This window comes from Corvus cornix, chromosome 17, assembly GCF_000738735.6.
Source record: "Corvus cornix cornix isolate S_Up_H32 chromosome 17, ASM73873v5, whole genome shotgun sequence".
In the NCBI taxonomy this organism is placed as follows: domain Eukaryota; kingdom Metazoa; phylum Chordata; class Aves; order Passeriformes; family Corvidae; genus Corvus; species Corvus cornix.
In genome coordinates, this window is record NC_046346.1 from 5,995,227 (window position 1) to 6,019,657 (window position 24,431).

Below are 24,431 nucleotides of genomic sequence, written 5' to 3' on the forward strand. Positions count from 1 at the left end.
TCTGGTCAGTGGTGCTGCAGACAAGAGGCAATGGGTAGAAACTGATGCCCAGAAACTGTGTTCAGTTCCACCTGAACACCAGGCAAAACTTCTTTACTGTGCAGTGAGCATGCACTGGAACAGATTGTCCAGAGAGGGTGTGGAGTCCACAGGGAGGTGGGACCAGATGACCCACTGTGGTCCCTTCCAACCTGAACCATTCTGTGATTCTGTGACACCACACAGCCCTCCTCAGAAGGGCTGTCACTGGGCCACCGTGGGGTCTGGGGCCAGGTGGGGCCGGGTTCAGCATGGTGGTTCCCCCTATCAGCCCTTCCCATGCTCTGCTTCCCTGGGGGGCTCCTTTAAAGGACACCCACAGGACAGGGGGTCCCCTTGAGGAACGGGATAAAAGTTTATTGGATGTAAGAACCAAACCCATGAGATATGTACATGTATTTACATGACAAAATGAATAAGCCTAATTATTTACAACAAGGACCATCCTTCACAAGTCTGTACATCAAGAAGTAATCGTGATATTTACACACGAGATCCAGAAGCTGTGGGCAAGACGGAGATGGAAAAAAACAAAACCAAAGGGTTGAGGTGAGGGGCACCATGTAGTCATGGACCTCGGCAGGGCTGGGTGGTGGAGGCTGGTGCTGGCCTGCTCAGACACTGTCCCCACCCTTCAGGGTAGCGATGTGGACCCCTGGCTTGTGTCCTGAAGAGGTGGGTGGTAGATTTGAGGTGGCTGCTTTTCCTCCTCTTTGTCTCAAAATTGCTGACCTGCACCTCAGTGCCTTTCTGGGCCATCTCTCCTCCTCCTGGTGCTGGGTGCCTGGTCCCTTCCCTTGCCCCACAGCCACTGGTGGGACATGGGCTGGGAGCTGGGGGTCTCTGAGGGTCCGGGGGATTACAGCTCGCTGAAGCGCACTGCTGGCTCCAGCTTGTGAGACAGGGCAGTGAGGACCTTGTCGAACTTCTCGTAGCGCTCAGCCTGGCTGCTCTCAGCCCCACGGCTGCCCCAGAGCAGTCGCAGCTGGAACTCGGTGCTGAAGATTTCCAGCAGCTCCGCTCTGCCCTGGAAACCTGCAAGAGGGAAAGTCAGTTCCCTAGGATGGGATCCCCTGCACCTGTGGGATGCTCCATCCTGGTGCTGGAGCTGCACACTGGGAATGTGGCAGAGGGAAAGGGCTTTGCTGTCCCCACTGCTTACCCTGCAGCTTCACCTCAGCATTGGTGTGGTAGAGCCCACCATGGTGGGCCACCATCCGTGCTGCCTCCAGGTGGGCCATGACCACCTCCACGCCATTGTCGGTGGCCTCCCAGGACTCGGGGCTTTCCGTGAGAGCCTCATCCCGCTCCAGGAGAGTCACAAGAGGTATGATGTGGGGAAAGGTGGTGTTGGTCAGTGGTGGCCCTTCTGGGGAGAGAGGCACTCTTAGGACCCCGCATGGCCCCGTGACACTGTGTCCCCCTCCCCATCTCCCTGTGGAGTGCTCATGTGGCCAAACACTGCCATGAAGCCAGGCTGCCACCATGCTCCCAGGAGAGGCTTAAAGGCTCAGCTGGACACAGCAGCTGCTGTGTCTATTCGATCGCTGTGCCTGGGGCCATCGCCTCGTTTAACACCAGCTCCTCCCAGCCAGGGTTTCTGGCTGTGCTGGGAAGGGAAAGCTGATGGCCCTGCTCAGGCTGCATTTCCCCAAGCTGCAATGAGGAGCAGGTTTGCAGACCACAGGGCACCGGGCACTAGAGACACATGGCTTTTCATCTTTCCAGCTGGCCGTCCTGTCCCTTGGTTTGGCACTCACCGCCATGCAAGCATGAGGGTTTGGCTCAGCTGCTGGTTTTATTTAGTTATGAAATGCTTCCTCAGGAAGGAAGGGGCAAACAAGGCCAGACGGGCTCTGCCGAGTGCTGGGGCGGTTCAGCAGCCAGAGGGGAAGTGTCTGGCACTAGCTGGGAGAGGGTCAGAGCTCTCAAAGAGTGACGCCATGCCCAGACAAAAGTGGGAAGGAGAAAGCAAGTGAGATAAGGGCAGCTGCTTCTGTTACCTTTCCCTTCATTCAGGCTCTTCAGGAAAGGCTTAAGCTTCTTCTCATAGAGGATCGCACCCTCCGTGTGCCGCTGCCGCAGCACCATCCAGGTCTGCTCCAGCCGGGCAATCTGAAAGGAGATGGGGCAGGTAGAAGGTGCTGGGGGCAGCACAGCTTCCAGGCACCAAGGAGAACAGCCTGACCCTGGAGCTACAGTCCCCAGCCTTGCACACAACAGTGCCTGCTGCTCCCAAAAACAGCCTCCTCCACCAGTGCTCATGGCCAGATACGGCACATCCCTGGCACTGAAGCTAGGCTTAGGATTTCTCCCCCTGCCTGTGCCCCAGGACAGCAACTTCCCTGCGTTGCAGCAGCCTTGAAGATGAGATGCAGGGAGGGGGCAGCCGTTCCACCTCCTTTGTCCAGGCAGGAAGCAAGACTTCCCAGCTGGGCTCAATTTAAAATTGAATTTTAATCTCTTTTCATCTTCCAAAGGGAGCAGTGTGGCCCGGAGACGCTGCTGCCACAGCCTTGAGACTGATTGGTATTGTACCGGAGGGCAGATTCATTTCCTCCCAGGAACACAGCCCAGCACAAAACAAAAAGCCCAACCACCGAAAAACAATTGGATCCTGGCGGGATTAGGCTGCCTGCTCTGTGGAGGGGATGGCTCTTCTCCTTCCCTGCTTGCATCCCAGCAGATGTGGCCCCATTCCTCCTACCCTGGGCATTTTCCCCTTTCACCCATCCCAGTGACTGTTGGAGCCTGCAGGACACAGGGAGAGGGATGCACTTTGAGCAAGAGGCTGAGCCCAGGCCATGAGGACGAAAGGAGCGTCCCCCTACCTGTGTCATTTCCAGGGCACTCATCACAGCTGCAAAACTGAACATATTCCCCATGGTGCTCTTCAGCTCGGCAGCCAGCTGGATGGTTTTGTGGAGCAGGGCCGCCCGCTCCTCCGTGCTGCCTGTGCAGCCCAGGATGTCCACGGCAATCATGATGGACATAGTGTGAAATCTGCCAAGGGGTGAGACACAGAGCAGGGTCAGCATGGGGAAGGAGGGTGCTCTGGGGGCTTAGACAGGACTCCTCCTCTCCCTTCCCCCATGCCAGGCTGGGAACACCCAGGGGAGCTGGACCAGGCCACGCAGGGCAGGCTGTGGGCTCATTTTGGCCGTGCTGTGCCGTACCGTTCCAGCAGGTCCAGGCGGAGCTGGTGGCCGTGGGGAAGGGTGAGCAGCTCCATACCAGAGCTCACCCCCATGAGCCGCTGCATCTCCACCGTCACACCCAATATCCGGGCGACCTGGGAAGGAAGGTGAAAGCTGATTAGACCTTTGTTAATTGAGGAGAGGCTGAAGTGTCCTTGGGCAGTCTCTTGCCCCAGCCCAGCCTCTGCCTGCCCTGGCTGATACAGCATGGCAGAGCCCAGTAGGGGGGCTCCAATGCTCAGGGGTTGCCTGATGCACTGATCCCTGCCAACCCAGACTGGAGGGCAGCAGTGCCCATCCCTCCCTCCTGGCCCTGGCCATACCAGGCAGTCCACTTTGGTAATGTGTTTGGCCAGTGTCTTCACGTCCACTTCTGCCAGCAGCTCTTTGACTTTCTTTAGCACAGTCATCTCCAGAGGTTTGTTATCCAGGGGGATGAGCAGGGACTGGAAGGCAGCAGGGTTGAAGGAGGAGGTTGTTTCCATGGTAGGGGGCACAAAACCCATGAAGTCCAGCTCTGCTTTCAGCCTCTGCCCTGCCTCTGCTTCCCCAGAGCTGTTCTCCACAGTCCCTCTCTGTCCTTCCTCCACCTTTAGCCTCTCCACGTAGCTCTTTGTTGGTAGCTGCTTGGTGTCGTGGGCTGGCCGGTCCCTGCTGATGGGCGAGGTGGGGTGCAGCTGGCAGTAGTGCCCCGTGTCTGGGTCGCTGTAGCTGTTCACGGAGGGAGACGGGGAGGCGCGGGCGTACCCATGGCAGGGAGTCGAATGGGAGCTGTGGGCAGGGTCTGGCAGAGGTTTGCTGTTGTTCCCATGGCACAGCTGGGGTTCACTAGACCTTCTTATGACCGGAGAGGCTGGTGTGATTCCAGATGCTTGGCAGGCATGTGGCTTTAGCCGTGTGACTGTAGGGAACAGAGGAGTCACTTATCAAAGCCCGGAGATGCACACACACATAGGGACCATAGATGCAGCAGGCCAGGGACACGGGGCTCAGGAAAACCCCACTGCAAAAACAGAATAACCTGGTCCCAGGACAGCTGCACAATGATGCAGTTGAAGACTGGCTGAGGTCCTGTCCCTAAGGTCCCCCTCCTCAGGTCCCTGCATCACAACAGTGCCAAGTCCAGGCTGATCCACAGCCCCACTGTCTCCAGAGGGATGGAGAGGGGCAATGCATACCTGTGCTGTAGGCAGGTGATGCTGGGTTTTCAGAGATGGGGGACATCGGGGAGTGCAGGTCTTGGATCTGGTCCACGCTGACAGCACAGTTGCGAATGATGTCTCTGTGGTGGGGCAGGGACACGCTGGGGAGGGGGCAGAGGGGTGCAGGTTAGTCCCTTAAAGCACGGCCTGGGCAAGCACAGAGGGACTGGGATGAGGGTTTGCTGCCCCAACACCTCCCTTGGATCATCACCGCCTTCCACAACTACCCATAACAAGCTCAGCTGGAGCAGTGAGCGGGCAGTCCTTGCAGCAGCTGGGAGCAGAAGGGGTCACTACCCACTGACCCCCATAAATCAGAGACAGACCTGCATGCAGGGACCTTGGTCCTACAGAGGAGAGCAGAGCAATGCATCAGTATGCCATGCCAAGGCATGGTCCACTCCAGGGTGCTGTGGGGAAGTGAATCTGTCAAAGAAGTCATGGATGGTAGTTTTCTAGGGTTGTGCTGCGAAGTGGTATCTAATACTGTGTGTATTACTCTAAGTGGGAGCTCTGTTGGGCTGGTTAGGTGAACTGTTGCTCTGACTCAAAGCTTAGTAGAGCTGGAAAGTGCCTGGAAACGGGACTTGGGAAGTTGCATAACAAGCAAGGCGGTCTTGGGCTGGTGGGGCAGCAGTGGTGGCCTGATGAAAACACTGTGTGTCAATGGTGCTGCAAAAGATGCTGAGTGTGGGGAGGGTTGCAAGGAGTTATGGCAGGTAATTCACTGCCCTCCCTGCTGTGAGTGAGGGCTGGGCTGCTGTGATGTGGTTGGTCTTGAGCACTGTGCCTCAGCAGTGGGAGGAGGATGGGACAGCAGTGGCAGTGATAAGGGATTTGGGGAAAATGTGAGTGATGAGGAAAGACTGATGGATCTGCGCTCTTCTTCTGGAAACACATATGCTCTTCTGGAAGTCTGAGTGTTTCCCTTTTCCCAGCCATAACAGTTGGTTGCCTGTTTTCTGCTGGTGCATTCTCACCCTGTCCTTGGGCTCAGGTCAGGGTGGTGAGAAAGCAGCTTGGCTTAACAACAGGCTGTGTCCTGCTGGAGGCAGGAGTAGACGGGTCTGCCCTTGGCTGCTGCATGTGAGGATATGTGTGTGGCCCTGCCTTCCCTGCAGGGCTCTGGGCAGTCTGGGACTGCCAAAAGTAAGCCATACAAAGGAAGTCTCCTCCTCCACCTCTGGAGAAGCCCAGCTGGCCAAGGAAAATGTGAACAGCTCAGCTTTGTGAAGGCTGTGATCCAGGGTCTGTGCAGACTCCATCAGCACAGCCCCATCAGTCTCCTCCTGCCCACCAGGCTTTCAGCTCTACTTGGTAACTCCTTGAAAATGCTGAATGGAAAGGGCTCTGAAACTAAAAGGGCCATTCAAAACCAAAACCAAACAACAAATGCTGTCTTGGTGTCTGGGACTGACTCTCCTCTTACGTTTGCCTGGGAAAGCTCAGCTCCATGGCTCTAACAAGCCCTGACATGCTGGTAATCCTGGACTGGGTGATTGTAAAACACTCTCTGGCTTCTGGCCTGCAATGCTAAAGTCATGTCTGCTCACTGGGCGTCTGCTGTGGTAGCTCAACATGGCTGGCAGCCAGCCTGGGAGAAAACCCCAGTTCCAGCTGAGTACTGGTTCTTCCCATGCCTCTGCTGGTCTCTTTCTTCCATCCCTGATCCCAAACCTCTGCACCCAGAGAGCGGTGACTGAGCATGCCCTGCCTCCTTCCTGAGGCTGATCCTCTGCTCAGCTGAGCTGGGATGAGACTGCATGCTCACCTGGTTGGGCACCCCTCAGCCCTGGTGATCTTGTCTGCAGTCAGACCGTCTGTCATGGTGATGCTCCTCCTCTTGATGTGCCCTCCTTTCTGGGTGGAGGGGCTGTGGGGTCCCCCGTGCTTCCCGTTGGCCAGCCCGTAGCTGGCTTCCAGGTACCGCAGGGGGAAGGTGCGGTTGATGGGGCAGTAGATGATGGCCCCGCTCTGCTCCGAGATGGCCTTGCGGTTGCCCACGTAGAAACGGACAAGGGCAGGCACGTTATCAAAGCTCTCTTGCTCAAAGAGGTACTGGACATGGGTATGGCCATCGCTGGACTTGACTGTCACCTTGTTGATCTTGAAGTGCAGCGGCTCATTGCGCCAGCGGCACGTCAGCACGTAGTCACCCAGGCTGGTGAGCGAGTCACGGATGAGGAAGTCGCCATTCCTCTGCACAAGGCTCTCAGACACCTGTCAGGGGGATAGGGCACAGCTCAGCCACAGCCACACTGGATGGGCCACGGGGCATGAGTGGATGCTCTGCTGGGGTGTTATTTGGGGCACTGGTTTTTCCCCTCACCCCTGGCCCTGAGCCATAGGAGGGCATTTGCTGTGGCAAAATCAGGCAGCTCAGAGTTAATGAAGCTCTTGACCAGAGGTTTCCCAGAGGAAAAGGCTGGTGGTTCCGTGTGGCCTCAGACTGCTCTCCCACAACATTCCAAGTAAAGGGTGCCCGGAGCCACCCACCTTCCCCATCTCACCTCCCGGGGGATGCGGCCGTGGTACCAGGCATGGCTGCGCAGGTCGGTGCTGCTCAGCTTCAGCTCCTCTTCCAGCTCCTTGTGAAGCTTTTCTGGTGATGAGTCGAGGATGTACTTCTCCTTGGAGAACTGTACAGGAGAAGAGAGAGTGTCAGACAGTGCAGCAGTGCAGGGACTGGGGAGGGAAGGGCTGGCAGGATCCCCATGTGGGGACTGTGGCACCTGCCAGGAGCACAACTGTCCCCAAAGGCCAGGTAACTCAGCTGTGCGTGAGGATTACTGCTTGTGGCAAAGGATGTAGTAATGTGCCTGTTGATGGCCAGGTCCTGTCACCAGGAGCACTTGGATGGTCTCCTGGTGGCATGTCCCTATTGTGCCTGGCCACCTGCACCTGGTGTGCTGCCTCTCTGCCCCAACTAAGAGCTGAGTGTGGCTGGGCAGGAGAAAACCTGCCCCAGCTCCCCCTTAAACATCTCTGGGGCTGAACTGCCATGGGAAGCACTCTTTCAGGAGGAAACCTGCATTATTCCTCCTTTAAACATCTACCACAGTTCCCCCTTCAAAGGGTTAACTCATTGCTTAGCCTGATGGCAGCATAAATAATAATGACAAATGTAAAGGGAACCTTCTGCATTGAAATTAGCTTTCAGAAATTAGCTTTCACCAGCACTGGTGCACCTGAGCCTGGAGGATGCAATTTGCCCCCTCCCTTCCCCTGGAGAGATAAGGGGTGATGGCATCATGTCTCTGTTGGCTGGAGCCTGCCTGCCTCCCTCCCTGCCTGCCACTGGGCCAGTGTTCCCAGCTGCCGGCATGGTGAAGCCAGTGGATGTTTGGGGAGCTGAGCACAGGTTTGAGGTTCCTGTGTGCTTCACCTGAGGCTGGTTCTCCTGGTTGACACAGTGGCTTTAGGATGCTCCTGCTGTGGTACCAACACAGCTGCGTGGTGGAGCAGGGCCTGGGAGCCAAGACTCCTGGGTTTCCTCCATATCCCAGATGTGTGCTGTCCTGAGAGGGGGATGCGTGCCTGCCATGGACTAAGAAGCTTGGATGGGGCTACTGGGGTGTCCTGTTCCTCTGCTCCCGTGAGCGAGGGGGGCTGGGTGGCCCGGCTCGCCTCCGGTGGTAGTGCCAGTGTGAGGAGGCAGCAAGGGCTGACCCAGCTCCTTGGTGCCTGTCGGGGCAGGATTCTGGTGATGTCTCGCAGGACAGGCATGGGCTTGAAGCCCTGCTGACACTGCTCTGGCACTGCCAGAGGAGCAGGCTGGCACTCGTGGCTGGCCTTATGTGGCGGCTGGTTCCCTAGAGCACAGGGGGCTGCAGCCCCATGCCAACACATCAGGGCCTTGCCTTGGAGCTGAACTCTTTGCCCGGTGCCTCATCCTCTGTGTCCCATATCAATTCCCTCTGCTTCTCTACTGGTTGTGAGCAAGGGAAAGTGTAGAGCACTGTGTACCCATTGCTCTTGCGGCGTTCCTGGGACCCCACAAACTCCCTCAGCAGGACCCTGACCCCAGGTCTCTCCTTCCCTGGAGATGTTCCATCCCTCTTGGTAGCTGCATTCATCTGCCAAACCAGGCAGAGATCCTGTGCTGGGGATCCTGCTCCAGCCTGGGGAGATGGAAGGAGGCAGTAGCAAAGGGCCTGTGCACTGCGACTGTGCTCTCCAGGGCTTGCCCTCACCAGCCTGGACCTGCCCTTATTCCTCCCTTCCTAACTCCTGTCAAGGCGAAGGTGCTGGGAGAGTGGAAGCAGCCTATGAAAACAGTGTGGATTGAACTCTGACTTGCTCATCCAACCATGTTTATTCCCCTTATGAGAGGGTCCCTTTGACTGGAGCTACAGGGATGTGTTGATTGCCCCCCCCGACCAAGGGCTGCAGGGAGCTGAGCTCTGCTGTTGCTCTGGGCCCTCCTGGAGACAAAGCCACCCGGTGCTGCTGAGCCCGATTAAAAATAAATGGTAGCTGGCTGATGCTGCAGGGGTCCGGCTGCCTCCTGGGGGGCCCAGGCCGAGCAGATGCTGTTTCCATGGCGATAAATCCATTGCCACAGAGCAGACCTGGCTTGGCCCAGGGATGGTGGGGGACCCTTGACTGCAGCACCCTGTGACAGGGTTCCCCCCCAAACTCTGCTGTCTGTGCAGGCGAAAGTCATCAGAGCTGAGCTGGGAGCAGTTTGGATGACAGCTCTCCCCCCACCACCCCTAGAGCAGGGATTAGTGCCTGTTCTGCTCAGCACTGTACATCTGGGTTTTCCTCCAAATCCTCCCCATGCAAATGTGCAGGATAACAAAAACACAAGCCCAGCTGAGCAGTGCCTGGTGTCTCCGAGCCCAGATTTGGGCAGCAGCTGACTGGCATCCATGCCAGGAGCCATGAGCAAAGCTAGCAGGAGAGAACAGGAGGTTTGGGAGAGGCAAGGAAAGTTTTGCATCTTGCAGATAGGGGAGGGAGCCCAGTTGTGAGTGGAGGGTGTCAGGAGCCACCTTCTCCAACCATATGGAGGGCACTGTCCCTTTGGCTCCTTGGCCTGGCAGTGAGATCCCACCTGATTTGCAAGACCACCAAGAAGGCACTGCTTGGAGTGATTGTGAAGCTATAATGGCTGGGGAGGCAGCATGAGACTGACCATGGGGAGCTCTTTTCCTTGGTGTGATGTGACTGAGACTGGTCCTTGTTGTGAGTCTCTCATGCTATTCCAACCTGCTGCCAAAATCAGCTGTCTGCTCCCCCTTCTGTGTGGGAACTGGGCTCCCCACAAGCCCTTGGTGCAAAATACCCCTGTGCTGTGGAGGGATGTGCTTCCCCCTGAGCCCTTCAGCAGCACTTGAGTTTCCTCCGCTCTGTTGGGAGCATGTCTCAGAGGAGCTGGGCTTGCCAGCTGGCCAGGTGCCGAGGCACTGGCAAGGCCTGGCATGGCACGGCCTGGCGAGGCGGCGTGGGCCAGCCGGGCGCTGTCAGGAGTGTGTAAGCGGATGTTTGAGAGCTGCGCTGAAAAGGCACCACTTGGCACTCCTGGCCATGCCAAGGAAATGTCTAAAGTTGCACGGCCCCATGTGAGGTCTTGCATACCAGTGGGTTGGGTGTGGGGAAAAGCCTGGACTCCTATTAGCATCTGTCTGGAGTGCATGGTGCTGGGCTCCTGCATGAAGGACCCAAGGCCTCTTCCAGCTGAGCAGGAAGAAATGGGGATCAGAGTGGTTCTCCAAACCAGCCGCACGAGACAAACCAGCTCAGAAGCTGCCAGAGATGATGCCAAGCTTTGCTTGAGGAATCCCAACCAGCAGCCAAGCTGGCTTGGCTGGAGAAAGGAGAGTGCCCCGATGGGCTGTTTCACAGTCCTGGGGCTGGGGAATCCTCTGGAGCAGCTATGCAATGGGGCAGCTGCCATGAGAAGGCAGTTCTTGAGGCTCTCCATCCCTGCCTGCTTCCCTGACTCTCTATGCTGCTTTCTTGATGGAGGAAGCGCTTCCCAGCTGAGTGGCAAGGACTGGAACTGGTAGTGGAAGGGCAAGAGCTGCAGGGATGGAGGGTGCTGATGCCTGTGGTACGTGTAAAACAGCGGCTGCCGCTCTGCCTGCTCTAAGGAGAGCTTCAAAGGCTGGCATTTGGCTTTCTCTCCTTGCAGAGGTAATCTTATGAAACTGGAGTGATTTCCATTCTGCTTTCCTGCTCTTCCCTCCCAACCTGGAGGAGTTGCAGATGAGGATGAAGTCAGCTTGGAGAGCAAGGTGTACTCACACCCCACCCTGTTGATAACATCTGACTAACCCCAAGGCACCAAGCACATCTGTTCTCCCTCCTGCTCATGCTGCCTACTCTGTGCTGGGACCCTCTCTAGGGAAATCCAAGCCTCTTCTGGAGTTCTCCACCCCTGCTCTGGCTGCTGGAGCAGCTCTGGGGCCTGGGAAGCAGAACTGTGAGGAAATGGAGTAACAAGCCATTGGGAACAGGTGTCTGGGGAAAGCCACAGACTTGCATGAGGGGTCTTCTCTGCTTCCTCCACACCTGGCAATGGGCTACTTCAGCGATGTATTTTGGAGCAAACATCCTTGCTGAGCATCATGGCAAACCCAAGAACCATTCTGCCTGCCTGATGCAGGACTGCTGCACTCACCAGTCCAGGTACCATGCAAAAATGGTTACTCCACCCTGCACGACCACAAGAAAATCCCAGCACAAACAACCCCCAGGTTGTTATGGGCTTGGTCTCCGTCTGCATGTTCTGCTGAGAACCAGCCTGTCCTGCTGATCTTGATATTCATATGGAAAAGAAATCACTTGTTCCTCTGTCCTCTCTTGCAATGACTCTAGGAACCTAAACAGCCTCTGAGAAGGCATCAAGCCTATCTGCCCACCCCATAGGTGACTGAAGGCATCTCTTGGTTATGTCACATCTCCATTAGTTCCCACTGAAGGCAGATTTCGGCTCAAGTTCTTTGTTCTGGAGTTCAAAGCCCTTCCTAGGACTAGTCCTGGCTACCCTCATGGTCTCCTCTCCCCTTGGCCATGCTCCTTTGTGGCAGCTCTGGAGCAATTCTGTCTCACTGGCAGGGGTGGGGTACAGCTAGCCAGGAACATCTGGGTGCTCTAAGATGGGACAAGCACCCCAGGTTGTGTGGCAGGGTGGCGGAGTATGCTGCTACCGCTGCCCTGGGGGAGCAGGTCTCCAATGCAGTGATGGTGTGTGTGTATACACACATTTCCATCTATCTATATATTACTTATCTCACTCCAAGACGGCAGCAGCGGCTGCTGCTGCATCCCTTTTCGGAGCTGCTATTGGCCAGAAATGATGTCAGTGCTTCCCAGGCTGGGTGCACCGCCATTGGCGGTGAGCAGGGATGCGGCTGTCAGCTGGAAGCGCTCCAGTCATTCATGGGGACTTCAGTGTGTGTTTGCTGGGCACGCTTGGACACAAATAGATGGTGAAAGATCTGGCAGAGCCAGGTGAGCACTTAGGGCTTCACTTTTAACTCTTTCTGGAGTCAAGATGGAGTGCCCTTCATCCCCTCTCACATCCCTGCACAAGAGCCAGATGCTCACCTGTCTCTCCCTTGTTCTGGCAGCAGCTGGCTGAAAGCACCTGCTCACCCCCTGCAATGTGCAGCCCAAGGGCATGTCCCCGTGTTGCTCAGTGGCCTTTGGACAACTGGAAAAAGCTCTGCTGCTTTTCCCTCTTCACCCCCACTAGCAATCAAAATCCCTGGCTTTGCGCTGAGATCAGCCGCAATCATGACAAGACTTGAAATGCTGCTTCTGGGCTCCGTCTTATCCAGAATAATCTCTAAAGCTCGGCACCTACCTCGCTCAGCAGGAGTACTGAATCAGACTGTCAGCTCTCTTGGCTGCCTTCTAACTTGCAGTATACTACAGCTCGTGCTTCAGACCAGAGCTTGGCTCCTGCAGTCCTAAACACCTTTGCTCTCTCAGTAAAGGAGGGAACCAATTCCCCCCATGGCCCTTGTGCGAATGCTAGAGTCCAAAAATAGGACACCTAGACTCATGTCTGGACAGTGGCAGTGCTGGAAGCACCACAGGACAGGTGACAGATGGATCCCAGCTTTCTCCCACCAGTCAGACCTGTGCAGTGCAGCACAGAGATGGAGACCCGGGCCAAGAAGCTGCATGTTCATCTGGGCTCGATCTCCCTCCTGTGCTCAGTGATGCTCCGGGCACATGCTGCCTTTTGGGGGATTCTAAATACTCCCCTTCATGAGGTCTGCTGCAGGTGAGGACTCCCTGCAGAGACTTTTCTACCTGTCAAAGCGCTGGTCCGGGGGATGTGGTGGCTTTGGCTGCGTCGCCCTGGCTGCGGAGGGGCCAAGCTCTGCCCCCCGACCCTCTGCTCGGCTCACCCCGCGCTCGCTGCCGCCTCGTTGAGCGCAGCCGGCGCGCTGCCCGCACCGGCTCCGTGTGAGCGGGGGGTACCGCAGGGCTCCCCGCATCGGAGCAGACCCCGGCGGATGAACGGCCGGGGGTCCCCCGTACGCTTCCCCTCCCGCTGCCCCCGCCGCCTTCCCCACGCGTGCGGCTGCCCGGCGGCACCACGGGGGCTCCGCGCCGAGCGGTGCGGTCCCACCGCCGCCCCCGCTCACCTGCACCTGCATGAAGGAGCCGCGGTAGAAGCAGCAGGCGGCCGCGGACAAGGCGCTCCACAGGCTGCACCGCTCCGTCATGGCGCGGCGCGCCCGGCGGGGGCTGCCCCGGCCCGGGCTGCACCGCCGCTGCCTCCGCCGCCGCCGGGCTTCAATTTCAGCCGCTTCCCCGATTACCTCATCCCTTGTCGGCGGCGAGGGGCGGGCACGGTGCGGCAGCTCCGCCCCGGCCCGCCCCGAGGGACCGCCCCGGCTCCGGGGATCCGAGGAAGCGGCACCTCGGGGGGAAGCGGTACCCGGGCTGTCTGCGCCCTGCGCGGGGGAACTGGGAACCAGCTCCTCCAAGGGGAACCTGCGCTCGCATGCCACAAAGGGAACCAGCATCCCTGAGGGGATCGGGCACGCCGGCTGCCTGTGTTCTGAGGGGAACTGGAAACCAGCTCCTCCGAGAGGAACCGGCACTCCCATGTCGCAAAGGGAGCAGGCATCCCTGAGGGGATCAGGCACCCCTAAAGGGAACCGGCAATCCCATGTTGCAAAGGGAAGCAGCATCTCTCAGGGCATCAGGCACCCCGGCTGCCTGTGTCTTGAAGAGAACCGGCACCTCTGAGGCTACCGGGCATCCCTGAAGGGAACCAGCACCCCGGCTGCCTGTGCCCTGAGTGGGACTGGTTCCTCCGAGGTGACTCAGCTCCTCAGAGGGGAACAGACACCCCTGAGGGGAACCAGCACTGGCTGCCGGTGCTCTGAGAGAAACCGGCTCCTCTGAGGGGATCAGACACCCTGAGGGAACCCAGAACCCTTTTTCTCCCCATCCCAAATCTGCCTGCTCTCCCCAATGATGCCCATGGGTCAGGGACAGCTTTGTCCCCTCTTGCCCATCCTGTCTTCTTTCACCCCCACATGATGATACCTTTCTGAGGGATACACCAGTGCCCACCTCACATGGCAGGGAGCCGGCTGCCTGTTTCCTGTGTAGGCTGTCTCTGACTTGTGTTTAATTAAGGCTCTGCTTCGGTTTAATTAAGGCCACAGTATCACATATGGGATGTGCAAGGCAGCACTGATGACTCAAAGCATTGCTCCAGCCTTGACTCTTAAATAAATCCCCCAAACCCCTGCCTGAACCCACTGCTGGCAGCTGCTCTGTGCCGGGGACAGGCAGAGGCTCCCCCAGCCCTGGCAGTGACAGGGACCTGCTCTTTGCTGTTCTCCCTCCACATCTGTCCTGCACTGCATGGCCTGGATTTGGCCGTGCTTTGGGAACTGGGGGCTTCACCCTCCCATCTGCAAAGCGTGTTCTGGCCCAAGGACCCCCACGCCTCCCGGGCGACACTGTGACCTCGGAGAGGTATTCCTGCTGCCACCAACCACAGAACTCGCAGCCTTCCTGCTAATTAATTCAAACGAGCCCCTCACATTCCCAGGCAAGGAGACAGCATCCGAGCCTGATGAGATACAGGTCCCTGCTTGAGCAAGCAGCTCTTCTGCGCAGAACAAAGAGCTCAGAGGCGCTGGCTGGGCTCTCACTCTGCCCCTGGTTTTGCAGGGGAGAGAGGAGACAGGAGAGCAGCACAGCTGAACAGCAGGACAGGCCTGAGGTGTGGGAGAACTGGTGGCAGCACGCAGCCTACGGGCAGGGAACATGGGGCAGCAGGTGCTCACGGGTTCCATGGGTGCCTGCAGCCCCACCAGCATGGGCAGGGAGCATGGACTCTCCTCCTCTCCTCCTGCCTGGGGCTGAGGGACAGAGCAGATGGCACTGTGCAGGGACATGCTGCTCCAAAAAGATGCAATGGTGAATCATGCTCCTGCGGGGCTTCTCTCCTGTGATGGGCTCCATGGTTTCCTATTGAGGCTTTCACCAATGAGTGAGCAGGAGCCTCATGGGGTGCTGCAGGGTGAAGTCTTCCAGCTGTGCCTGTGCTGCCCCTCCTCACAGGGAAGCTGAAAATCCCTGACTGAGCTCTCATGAGGATGTGTGACAGCTCTCTAGATAGGTAACGTCTTTCTGCAGCTCCTTCACCTGCACAAAGGCCAAAGCTGGGCTGGCTGGGATGTTGAAATAGAGAGCTGGGCATGCATTTCCCCGGGCAGCTTGGAAACACCAGCCCTTAGGCTATTATTAAAGCACATTAATTACCAAGTGCTTATTGATCCTGGCTTTCCAACCCTCTCTAGCTCCCGCTTGCACCTCTAATCAGGCCAGACCTGGTGATAGGAGCACCAGTCCTGGCCATTTTGCAGCTGAAGCTCAAGGGCTGATGTTTGGCAGATCCTTGGTGCACACCTGGACGCAAACCTGCCTATCAGCCTTTGCTCATGAGGGCTTTGCAACACATCCTCTCCCTCTTCCTGACTCTCTCATTCACCAGCTCTTTTCTTCCTGCCTTTCCTTGGCTCACCCCTCACCAGTGTTTCCCCTCTGCTTGTTTCCCTCTCAGCTATACGGACCAGTGGCAGATCCCAGCCCCATCCTCCCTTGCTCCACAGACAGGCACAGCAGCCTCTTTCCCACCCTGAATCCCACAGGACCTGGGGCTGAACACCCTGCAGCTGCACGGGCTGCCAGCCAGTCACAGTGCCTGCAATCAGCTGGAGTGTCCCTGTCATCCCGGTCACTCACACTCCAGATAATTACTTATTTGACTAAAATAGCTGCTGTCACTGCAGCCATCAGTTGCTTCCCTGGCCAAAGGGAAGTGGTGTATAAACCACAGCCCATGGGCTGTTTCTGGACACGACGGGGATGGATGAGAAATAACAGCCAGATAGCTTAGGTCCAGGATCTGACTGGATGGTAGGGAATTCTCCTGGCTCACCAAAAAGTACTTGATCCCAAAGGCAGAGCCATACCCATTGCTTCCCACCTGTATTGTTTTAGTCTATTAAATCATGACCCATAAAATGTGCCCATCTCTGGGTGCACACACAGACAGTGCCAGGGAAAACACCCCAAACTATTCTGTTCCTCCCCTCACCCCTCCTTGCCCCCACAGGACTTGCCTATGTGAGCAGGAGTTTTTCTGCACATCTTGAGGTCCCCATACCAGGGCCCTTCTCTGCAGAGGCCAGTGTATTGGCTTTGCAGGGGAAAATGAACTACATCACATACAGACCCAATACACCCAGTCAGAGCTTTGTTGTCCTGGCACAAGTCCCACTTCCAGCCCTGTGAGCTCCCATTCTGCCAGTCCCACATGGCTTAAGGGCACAGAGAGGAGAACATCCCACCCAGGGAATCGCTCTGTTACATGTCAAAAACTCATCTGGCCGCAGTGCCCAGAGGCTGCCAGTTGCCAGATTCGGTGTGTGGGGTCCTCATTAGCCCCAGGGATGGATGTGCAGGGAGGTGACCCCTGTTAGAAGCAGCAGATGAGCTCAGGGTCCAGCCAGCTCTCTCCCAAGCTTGCCAGTTGATGCTGCCACAGAGGGTTCCCACATTTCCACATCTGGCTACAGCCACCACCAGGAGCCCCAAGTCCAAAAGACGAAGGCGCAGGGCTCTGTGCTAATTAGACCACCCAAGCTGGGCACCTCAGGTCACTTCTCAATGACCACATCTGCCCAGTGGCAGACTAGATTAGATCCCCACTGGGCAACTGGACTCAGGAAGCTTCAACCCTCCTTAAACAAACACCCCAAATGCCATGGCATGGCAGTGACCACCCTGTCACTTCAGTTGGTTTCAGTGCTCTGTGCCCAAACCTCACAGCATCCCTGTCTGGTGCCCCATTGTGCCAGCAGCCTCCTGCAAAAGGGCTGCTCTCCTCCAGAGCCAGGCGCCTCACTAATGAATTTCTGGCCAGACATGAAGAGTCCTCAGGAATGTTAATAGTTTGCTGGAGGATAAGCAAGAGATTTGGAGAGATTTACACCAACTTTCATGTGACAGCCATGAAAGTGGCTCAAACCCTTCCGTTTCTTTACGTGGGGGCGGAGGGAGGAGGCTGCGTCTGTGGGTGTTCACAAGTATCTGGGAACATGAAATGCAAGCAGCTCCTGTGGGAACAGCATTGGGGGCACCACATAGGGTTTGTGTCTCCTCTGTCTTCCCTGGCCTTGCCAGAAATATCTTCCAGGGCCAAAGAGAGAGCCCAGAGGAGAGGAGGGGTGCAGAACTGAGCACCCTGCTGGTGTAAGACCTGGACAGTTCCAGGGCCACCATCCTCTCTCCACCCCTGGCACCCAGCAGGGACAGGCTGTGATCATGCTCCGTGTCTTACCTTCACGTATTCACTGCCAGACTCCAGGCCATCGTGGTGGCTAAAAGGAAGAGGAACAATAAAAATACATAAGTAAAGGGCAGTAAGTTGTGACATTCAGGTCAAAGGCAGTGGTGGAACAGCTGGGGGAGTTGGGGTCTGTGCCTCTTGTCTTGCTACAGTGCCAAGAGCATGGCCATGGTTTTGGGAGAGGTTCCCAGGGCCCCAGCAGTGTTCCTGCCTGCTCTGTGCCCATTCTCAGCACAGGGCTTATCCTCCCTAATACGATCAGGGGAGAATGAGGCCTTTTTAGAGGAACTCTCCCCAAATCGGCTTGGGACCTTGTGAGCTGAACCAGGGAGACCCAGCAGCCAGGCCAGGGTCCCCGCAGGTCACAGTGCTGGGGGATACATGCCAAGGTGGGGGGCCCTGTGTCCTGTGCCCTGGCAGAGTTGCATTCCCAGTAGGCAGCTGTTGGGACATGCCACCCAGACAAGCATTTCTGACTTTGTCTATGGCTTTGTGCGACCCTACAGAATTCAACTCCCACCAAAGCTAGGCCTGAACTGTAATGTCCTGACTGGGACTGCTTTTCATGCTCTTATAGGTCCAGGTATATGTCTGTATGGAGGCATCCCAGGGGAACAACAGAGAGTTCAAAAGGAAAGAGGCTGGAACAGCCTGAGCTGGGATGTGCTACCTTGAGGTCTCACCTTTCAGAATAAAATACAAAAATCCAGATGTCCTTAACCAGAATCCAGAACCCATTGCCTCCCCAGTGCCAAGCTTCAGTATGGACATCCCGCTGTTTGCCAAGGTCTCTTGCCTGAGCACAAGGCAGCAGCAGGGGCCTGGGGATGGCAGGCTGCCACACCAGGACAGGCAGCTGCAACTAAGGAATAGCCAAATCCAAGGGCATCATAGACCTGGGATGTCCCTTCCCTGCCAGGAGCCACCTCGTCAGACACACACTGGGAGCTGCTGAGGGTCCTGCACACAACCTCCCCCTGGGACCCGCACTGGTAGCAACTCTGGGGAGCCAAATTCCATCTCTGTGGGCTCTCTCCAGGTTGAGGGTGGTGCCTGGTGGCCTCCCCAAAGGGCAACAGGGATAGCAGAGGCAACCCCTGCCAGACATTTTTCCACTGGACATCCCCTATGGCATTACAGTGGGTTGTGACAGGGTCTATATGAGCTCCTCGTAGTGTCCAGCCCTCCAGAATACAATTCCCACTTCTGGAACCCTCAGAAGTCTTTAAAAAATGTGTGGATGTGGCATTTAAGGACACGGTTTAGTGGTGAACATAGCAGGGCCAGGTTGACATTTGGACTCAATCTTAGTGGTATTTTCCAACCTTAGTGATTCTGTGATTCTCCAAGCCCACGCTGCAGAAACCGCATCCCCTGGTGTCCAGCTTGGGAGGGGAAGAAGGAGCTGGAAATCAAACCCATACTTTTTTGGAGGTGAAGAAAATAGTGGAGCATTTGGGAGCAGGGATGGATGCAGACTCCCCTGGGCAGCTGTGGGCTGCCTGCCCGCCCGGGCACTGCCTCCCCAGCCTGTTTGCCCTTCACACGCCGCAGAGCTGCCTGGTGCTGCGAGAGCCGTGAGAAAAACCGGCAGGAGGATGGGGGGCCTCTGGGCAGGAAGTCGGGAGCATGGGAGCAGCTGGGAGACGCTGCGAGGGCCCGGACAGGAGAGGCCCCTGTGCCGGGGAAGGGCAGCAGCTGGGACCGCAGCCCCCCTGGTTCTGCACATTCCTGGAGGAAACGGCATTTTTGGGGGCAGACGAGCGCCTGGGAGAAATTCCAGGGCTGCCTTTCGAGTGCAGCCATGGCTGAGCTGCTGGGACCCGGAGCTACAGCAATGAGAGGGGGGGGTTGGTGGGGTGGCTGTTCCCTTTGGGCTTGGGAAGGAATCACCGTGACTTGCAAATGTGCCAAGCTCCAGGCTGGCTGCTGGGAACAGTCCAGGAGGATCCGGTGGGTCCAGCCCTGGTTTGAAGCCCAGGGTCTGCCTGCCTTGGAACACTGGTGCAGGCTGTACCCCGGGGGAACCAAATTTGGGCACCTTATGCCTCAGTTTCCCCCTCTGTAGAGCTGCATTGAGGGAGGTTTTGGCTGGCAGTGCTGCCAGAGGGGTCTGCAGGGAGTGTCAGGCAGTGCCTGCGGGAAGCAGCGTTTCCCGTGCCTCACACACGGCTGGGCGCACAGGGAAACCGAGTCATGTCCGCCCTGTGACCTGCCAGCGGTCATCTCCCGTTAGTCAGCATGTCTCTGCTGGAGTCACAGCCACCGCCTTGCTCTGAGCAGCTCCACAGGCTGGGTGCCACTCCCTGTCCCACAGCAGCACAACTTCCCCCCTCACAGGCCTGATTCTGGGAAAGCCCTCCTGTGTATGAGCATCCTCAGCCCATCCTGTCTTGGGGACTGTCTTTAGCAGGAACACTCCAGGGGGGCAGGTGAAAACGTGTCCCAGGGCCATGTTTGTTCCTCCCCAGGGAACACGCTGCTGCCATGGCCTGGCAGGAACAGACTGTCCCCATCCCCAGGGATGTGCCTGCGCAGGAGGAAGGGCTGGGGCGCAGCATTATCCCGGTCCCACTTCCTCCCACCCGTCCCACAGCAGGGCCTGGCCTTGGGATGGCTCTGGCAGATGGCTGCTCCTTGAGGCAGGGGCTGTGGCAGGGGCTCTGGGTTAGAGTGTGGAGGGGCAGAAATAACCCTGATGCCAAAACCTGCTCTGGTCACTCTTGTGCCTCAGTTTCCCTGGCAAGCAGCAAGGCTACACCCATCATCAGGAAAACCACACAGGATGCAAAAAAGCATTTGGCCCCCCATTTTTGGGACCCCAAGTCCCCACTCCCCAGATTCAAGACACCCAGGTGACCCACCCCTGTTCCACTGCTGCTTGGTTCCCAGCCATGGTGGCTTGGGATCTAAGTAATTTCTGGGAGATGGAGGGTCTGGGTGAGCCCTCTGCACCCTCCTCGAGGTGCACTCTGCCACTGCTGGGGCTCTGTGCTCACTGAAGGATGTGGCAGTGTCACCAGCCCCCCAAACCTCCGAGCCTCTGGCCCTCCGAGCTGGCCGCTGCCCCTGGCGCCGGGTCTGCTGTGGTTTCAGCAGCTCTTTCCTTGAGCAAACACCACCACGGGCTGGGGGCCTCGGCACCCGAGCAGCGGCTTCGGCATCTGCGTCGAAATTTTCTGCCCGCCCCAAGCGAAGCCCCTTCCCAGCCTCTTCCTCCCCATCCCCTCCGCTGTGCCGGGGTGCTAGGGGTGGCCAGGGGGCCGGAACCCCTTACCTGCCCTGTCCCAGGGTGGGAAACCTCCTGCCCAGCGCTGTCATCGGCCCTGCGGGATCCAGCAAGCGCCTCTGCTCCGGGATGGGGAGAAGTTCTCCCGCTCGCTCTCCCGCCTTGCACTGAGCGTCGGGACTTCGGGGCGCGCAAGGCGGTGGCAGACCCTCCTCCTTCCCGTCCCAGCCCTCCTCCGGCCCTCCCTTCACGGCCGGCAGGAATGTGTGGTCGGCACAGCCCGGCTCCCACCGCCGGCACGAATTTCTCCTCCTCACCCCGCTTACTGGGGCCACCCGGACCTCCCGAACGCTCAGTGTCAGGAAAAGGAGCCCCCGGCCCCGGGGCGGTGCAGGGGGAACAGGGACATCAGGGGCCACTTGAGTGCAGAGAGAGGAGAGTCAGGCCAGGGAAAGGGGGAGAAATGTTTTCGGGAGAAATTTGGAGTCGCCTTTGCCTGTGTCCCTAGTCCCACACCCTGCTGGGCTGGGGTCGTATTTGGCCCCTTATGCCCAGATGCCCAGGGGCAGGGGGCTAAAAATCCCTCTGGTTGATTCTGTGGTCACAACCCTCCAAAAAATCCACCCTGAGTCATCTCAGAGGGCTGAGCCTCAAGTTGCCCCGGAGGGGGGAGATTGTGCCTGGAGTGGGGGTGTGTGTGCCCGGAGTGCGGGTTTACTGGCAGGTGATGAAATGGGGACAGTGTCTGGTTTCAGGATTTGCCCGTGTGCCTTGGGAGAGGCAGTGCTGCTCGGGAGAGGGGGAAAGGATAGAGGGGGTGGAAAAGAGGAGAGTGAGAAGCGGAGAAGGCTGTAACAGTGCTGGTGTGAGCTCTCCGCAGCAACACATCCTGGTGCTGGAACGCAGCCGCCTCAGGACAAAGAGGTGCCGGGGCAGAGCGGGGCTGCAAGATGTTTCCACCCCGTCCGGAAACAAGAGGGAACAGGAATCCCACAGGAAACCTCGTTCCCATGGAGCCGCTGACCTGACCATGCTCCAGCTGCGCTGTCCCACCGGCCAGGTGCATCCCGCTGGCACTGTGGGCACGGGGGGACATTGCAGTGACCCTGTTGTATCCCAGCCCCCTCCTCTTGCCCTGGAGGGGCAAAAAGGGGGGTCTTAGCAGAAGGCAGAGCAAACCTCAAAGGGCTATACCTGTCTGGGGAGATCTTGTCAGGATGCTCTTGTCCCTTTTCCAGGAGATCCCCATCAGTGGTCTCTGCTCCTGCTGCTGCATCAGGGTTTGTGGTTTGGCTGGGGTTTGGAGCCAGGCTGGAGCTCGGTGCCTCTGTCCTAGGGCAGGAGACATTCCCCACAGGCTCCTGGTCTGTTCCGGCCATCACTGCCTCCAGGGTGTCCCCAGGCTCAGCCTCTTCCTCCTCCTGCTCTGCTTGTCCAGCAGCTGGGGGTGAGTCTGTACCTGGGCCAGGGGTGCTGGACGTCTCAGGGCACTTGAGGCTGGGGAGCTGGGCTGTCTGGGGAGTTTTGCTGTTGGGAGTCCATTTCTCCTGGCAGTTCTGGCTACTCTTCTCTTTGCCCAGGCTCTTCCCCGCCTTGCCCAGATTCAGCCTGGGCATGGTGCCCATGTGGCTGTACATTTCCGATGATCGGGCATAGGGGCCAGGGCTCTTGGGCACGGTGTTGAGATCATCCTGGATGCTGTCAAAGGGCTCCCCTAGGAAGCCGTGGGGAGGTGGGAGATGTGGCCTGAGACTCTCGGGAGAGTTGGGGACCGCAGACATGCGCCGGAAGGTGAAGGAGCGGGGGATGCTGCTCAGGCTCCCAAAGCCCTTGAACTTGAAAAACTCTGGCAAGGAGAAAGGAGTGGTGAGTGTAGGGTTACTGCTGGCACGGTGTGATGATGGGGGGTCCTAGAGCCCCTGGTCCTGGGTTGGGGTGGGCATGGGGCACTGTGCAGCCTGGTGTCACTCTGTTACACCCACATCTGCAGTCCCAGCTTGGCATGACATCCCCGTGGTCTGGGGTGTATGTGATGCTGCTTGAGGTGTCTCTGCTGGGAACCCGGAAACTCTGCCCTGGTCCCTCGGGGAGCAGAAGTCTCCTGTGCCCTGGCAAATCTAACGGCTGCATCTTCCCACCACAGCTGAGGGGCGAGCAGGTGAGCAGGCAACTCTAGAAATTATTTCAAATCTTTTCCTCCTGCCTGCTTTCCCCGGGGGACTCTGGGCAGGGCTGTGCCCATTCCCACAGCCTCAGGGCAGCCCTGCAGGATGCAAGAATGGGACACACAGCATCTCCCCGGGGGATGGGGGCCCTGAACACACATGACATGCCCACATGTGCATGTCTCGCCAGCACGGTGGAGCAGGAACCAGCCACGGGCGCTGCTGCGGGCGGGAGATAACCTCCCCACTTCCTCGCCCGGCCCCTCGCCAGCTCCAGCTGCCACCTGCAAGTGCTGAGCACGAACATGCTCGCCGGAGAAATATTTGTAACTCCGGCAGGCGGCTTTGCATTTCACACCTCAGCCCCAGCTCAGCTCAGTGTGCTGCTGCTGCAGCGCAGCCTTGGATGGTGCTGGTGCCGGTGCTGGTGTCAGCACACGGGGTGAGCCAGCCTGTGGCCGCAGTGCTGTTGAGCAGGGTTTCCCTGCCTGCTCCGAGTGCTGTGGGCGGCCACCGGGGGTTTTGCAATGTTGATGCCGCCCTGGGGCTCTGCAAAGCACGGCGGATTTGCCGGGGCAGGAAGCGACACGTTGCAGAGGTGCTGAGCAGGGACCCGGGTGTCCGGGGCTGCTCGGCCCTCGGATTCCCACCTGCAGCCTCTGCGGGGCATCCCGGCAGCTGGACAGGGCGAAGGGGCTGCATCCCAAAAGCCCCTCTGCAAGGCAGAAACCTCGTGGCCTGAGTGCAGTTAGAGGCAAAACTACTTTGGCAAAACATCCTCTTGTAGTCCAAGCATCTTCTGCTACTTGCTGCTCCTGGCGCTGCTGCGAGGTGGGAAAGCCAGCACTGGGCACTTTCCCCATCTCCCCACCACTCTGCCACAAAGGAAAATCCCAGCTGGGATGGGGCCGCGGGTTTGGCTAGTGGAGGGGTCCCGGGGGAGCGGAGGGACTGGCTCCCCTCTGGCGCCGGCCCCGCGGCAGGAATGCAGAGAGCACAACCCAGTGCTGGGAATGGGGTGAAGGCCTCTGCAACCTCTCCCTGGGGTTCCGGGGGAAAGCCGAGGTCTGTGAGAAAGTGCAGAGCTCGCTCCCTGTGGGTATGGAGCACTTCCTCCCAGAAGAGCCAGTGGGAATCCATTCCCAGGCTCCCACCCTGGCTCCTCTGTGTCATCCCCATCCCTGTGCTGCTGGAGCACCCTGGGTCCTAGCCACCCTCAGCCCCCAGCACCAGCTGGTACCCCAGCTGTGCACCCTGAAGGGTGTGATTTAGAGTGAAGACCCTTAAACCCTGCTGTGCATCCCTCTGGTCACATCCCAGCATCCAGCACAGGGCTGGGCTGCAGCAGACTGGTCCCAGTCCCAGCACCCAGCTCCCGAGCCAGCACCAAGCCCTGGAGATGGAAACCCCCAAAGCCCCTCACCCCAATGAGTTTCCTAACAAGAGCAGAGCCTGTCACAGCTCCAAACATCCCTGGATGGGATGACCCGGGGAGCGTGTGAGCACACACTCACACTCACACTCACACTAACTCTCACACATCCTCCTACCCACCGGGATGTCCAGGTGAGCACCCCATTGCCCACCCACCCTGTCCCGCGGCCACTTACTGAATTTCTTGAAGCCCCCTCGTTTCTGGCCCTCGGCCATGGCCGTGGTGCTTGGAGGCCGCAGGGACCAAGAGGGACAAGAATATAACTGTGAAGCCCTTCCCTGCTCGCTCCTCCCTTCCTGCCCCCCCCCGCAGTCAGTCAT

At 58.1% G+C, this 24,431-nt stretch overlaps 1 protein-coding gene across 4 annotated transcripts; it reads right to left on the reverse strand.

The window, feature by feature from the left end:
- Window positions 1-370: 370 nt before the first annotated feature.
- SH2D3C (SH2 domain containing 3C) lies at window positions 371-24,383 on the reverse strand. 4 transcript variants are annotated; one of them, XM_010397676.3, is made up of 12 exons: window positions 24,287-24,383; window positions 21,706-22,357; window positions 17,274-17,313; window positions 6,949-7,077; window positions 6,210-6,658; window positions 4,415-4,539; window positions 3,560-4,137; window positions 3,216-3,331; window positions 2,871-3,042; window positions 2,043-2,154; window positions 1,202-1,405; window positions 371-1,074 (listed from the first exon to the last, which is right to left on the reverse strand). In XM_010397676.3, exons 1-12 carry the CDS (start codon window positions 24,324-24,326, stop codon window positions 899-901), a joined length of 2,793 nt encoding a protein of 930 aa, XP_010395978.1. In that variant the 5' UTR covers window positions 24,327-24,383; the 3' UTR covers window positions 371-898. The 4 variants fall into 4 exon arrangements, with proteins under 4 accessions (XP_010395978.1, XP_010395977.1, XP_039417718.1 ...); XM_010397675.3 differs by having other exon boundaries at window positions 1,202-1,408; XM_039561784.1 differs by lacking the exons at window positions 21,706-22,357; window positions 24,287-24,383 and adding an exon at window positions 20,560-20,941 and having other exon boundaries at window positions 1,202-1,408.
- Window positions 24,384-24,431: the final 48 nt, after the last annotated feature.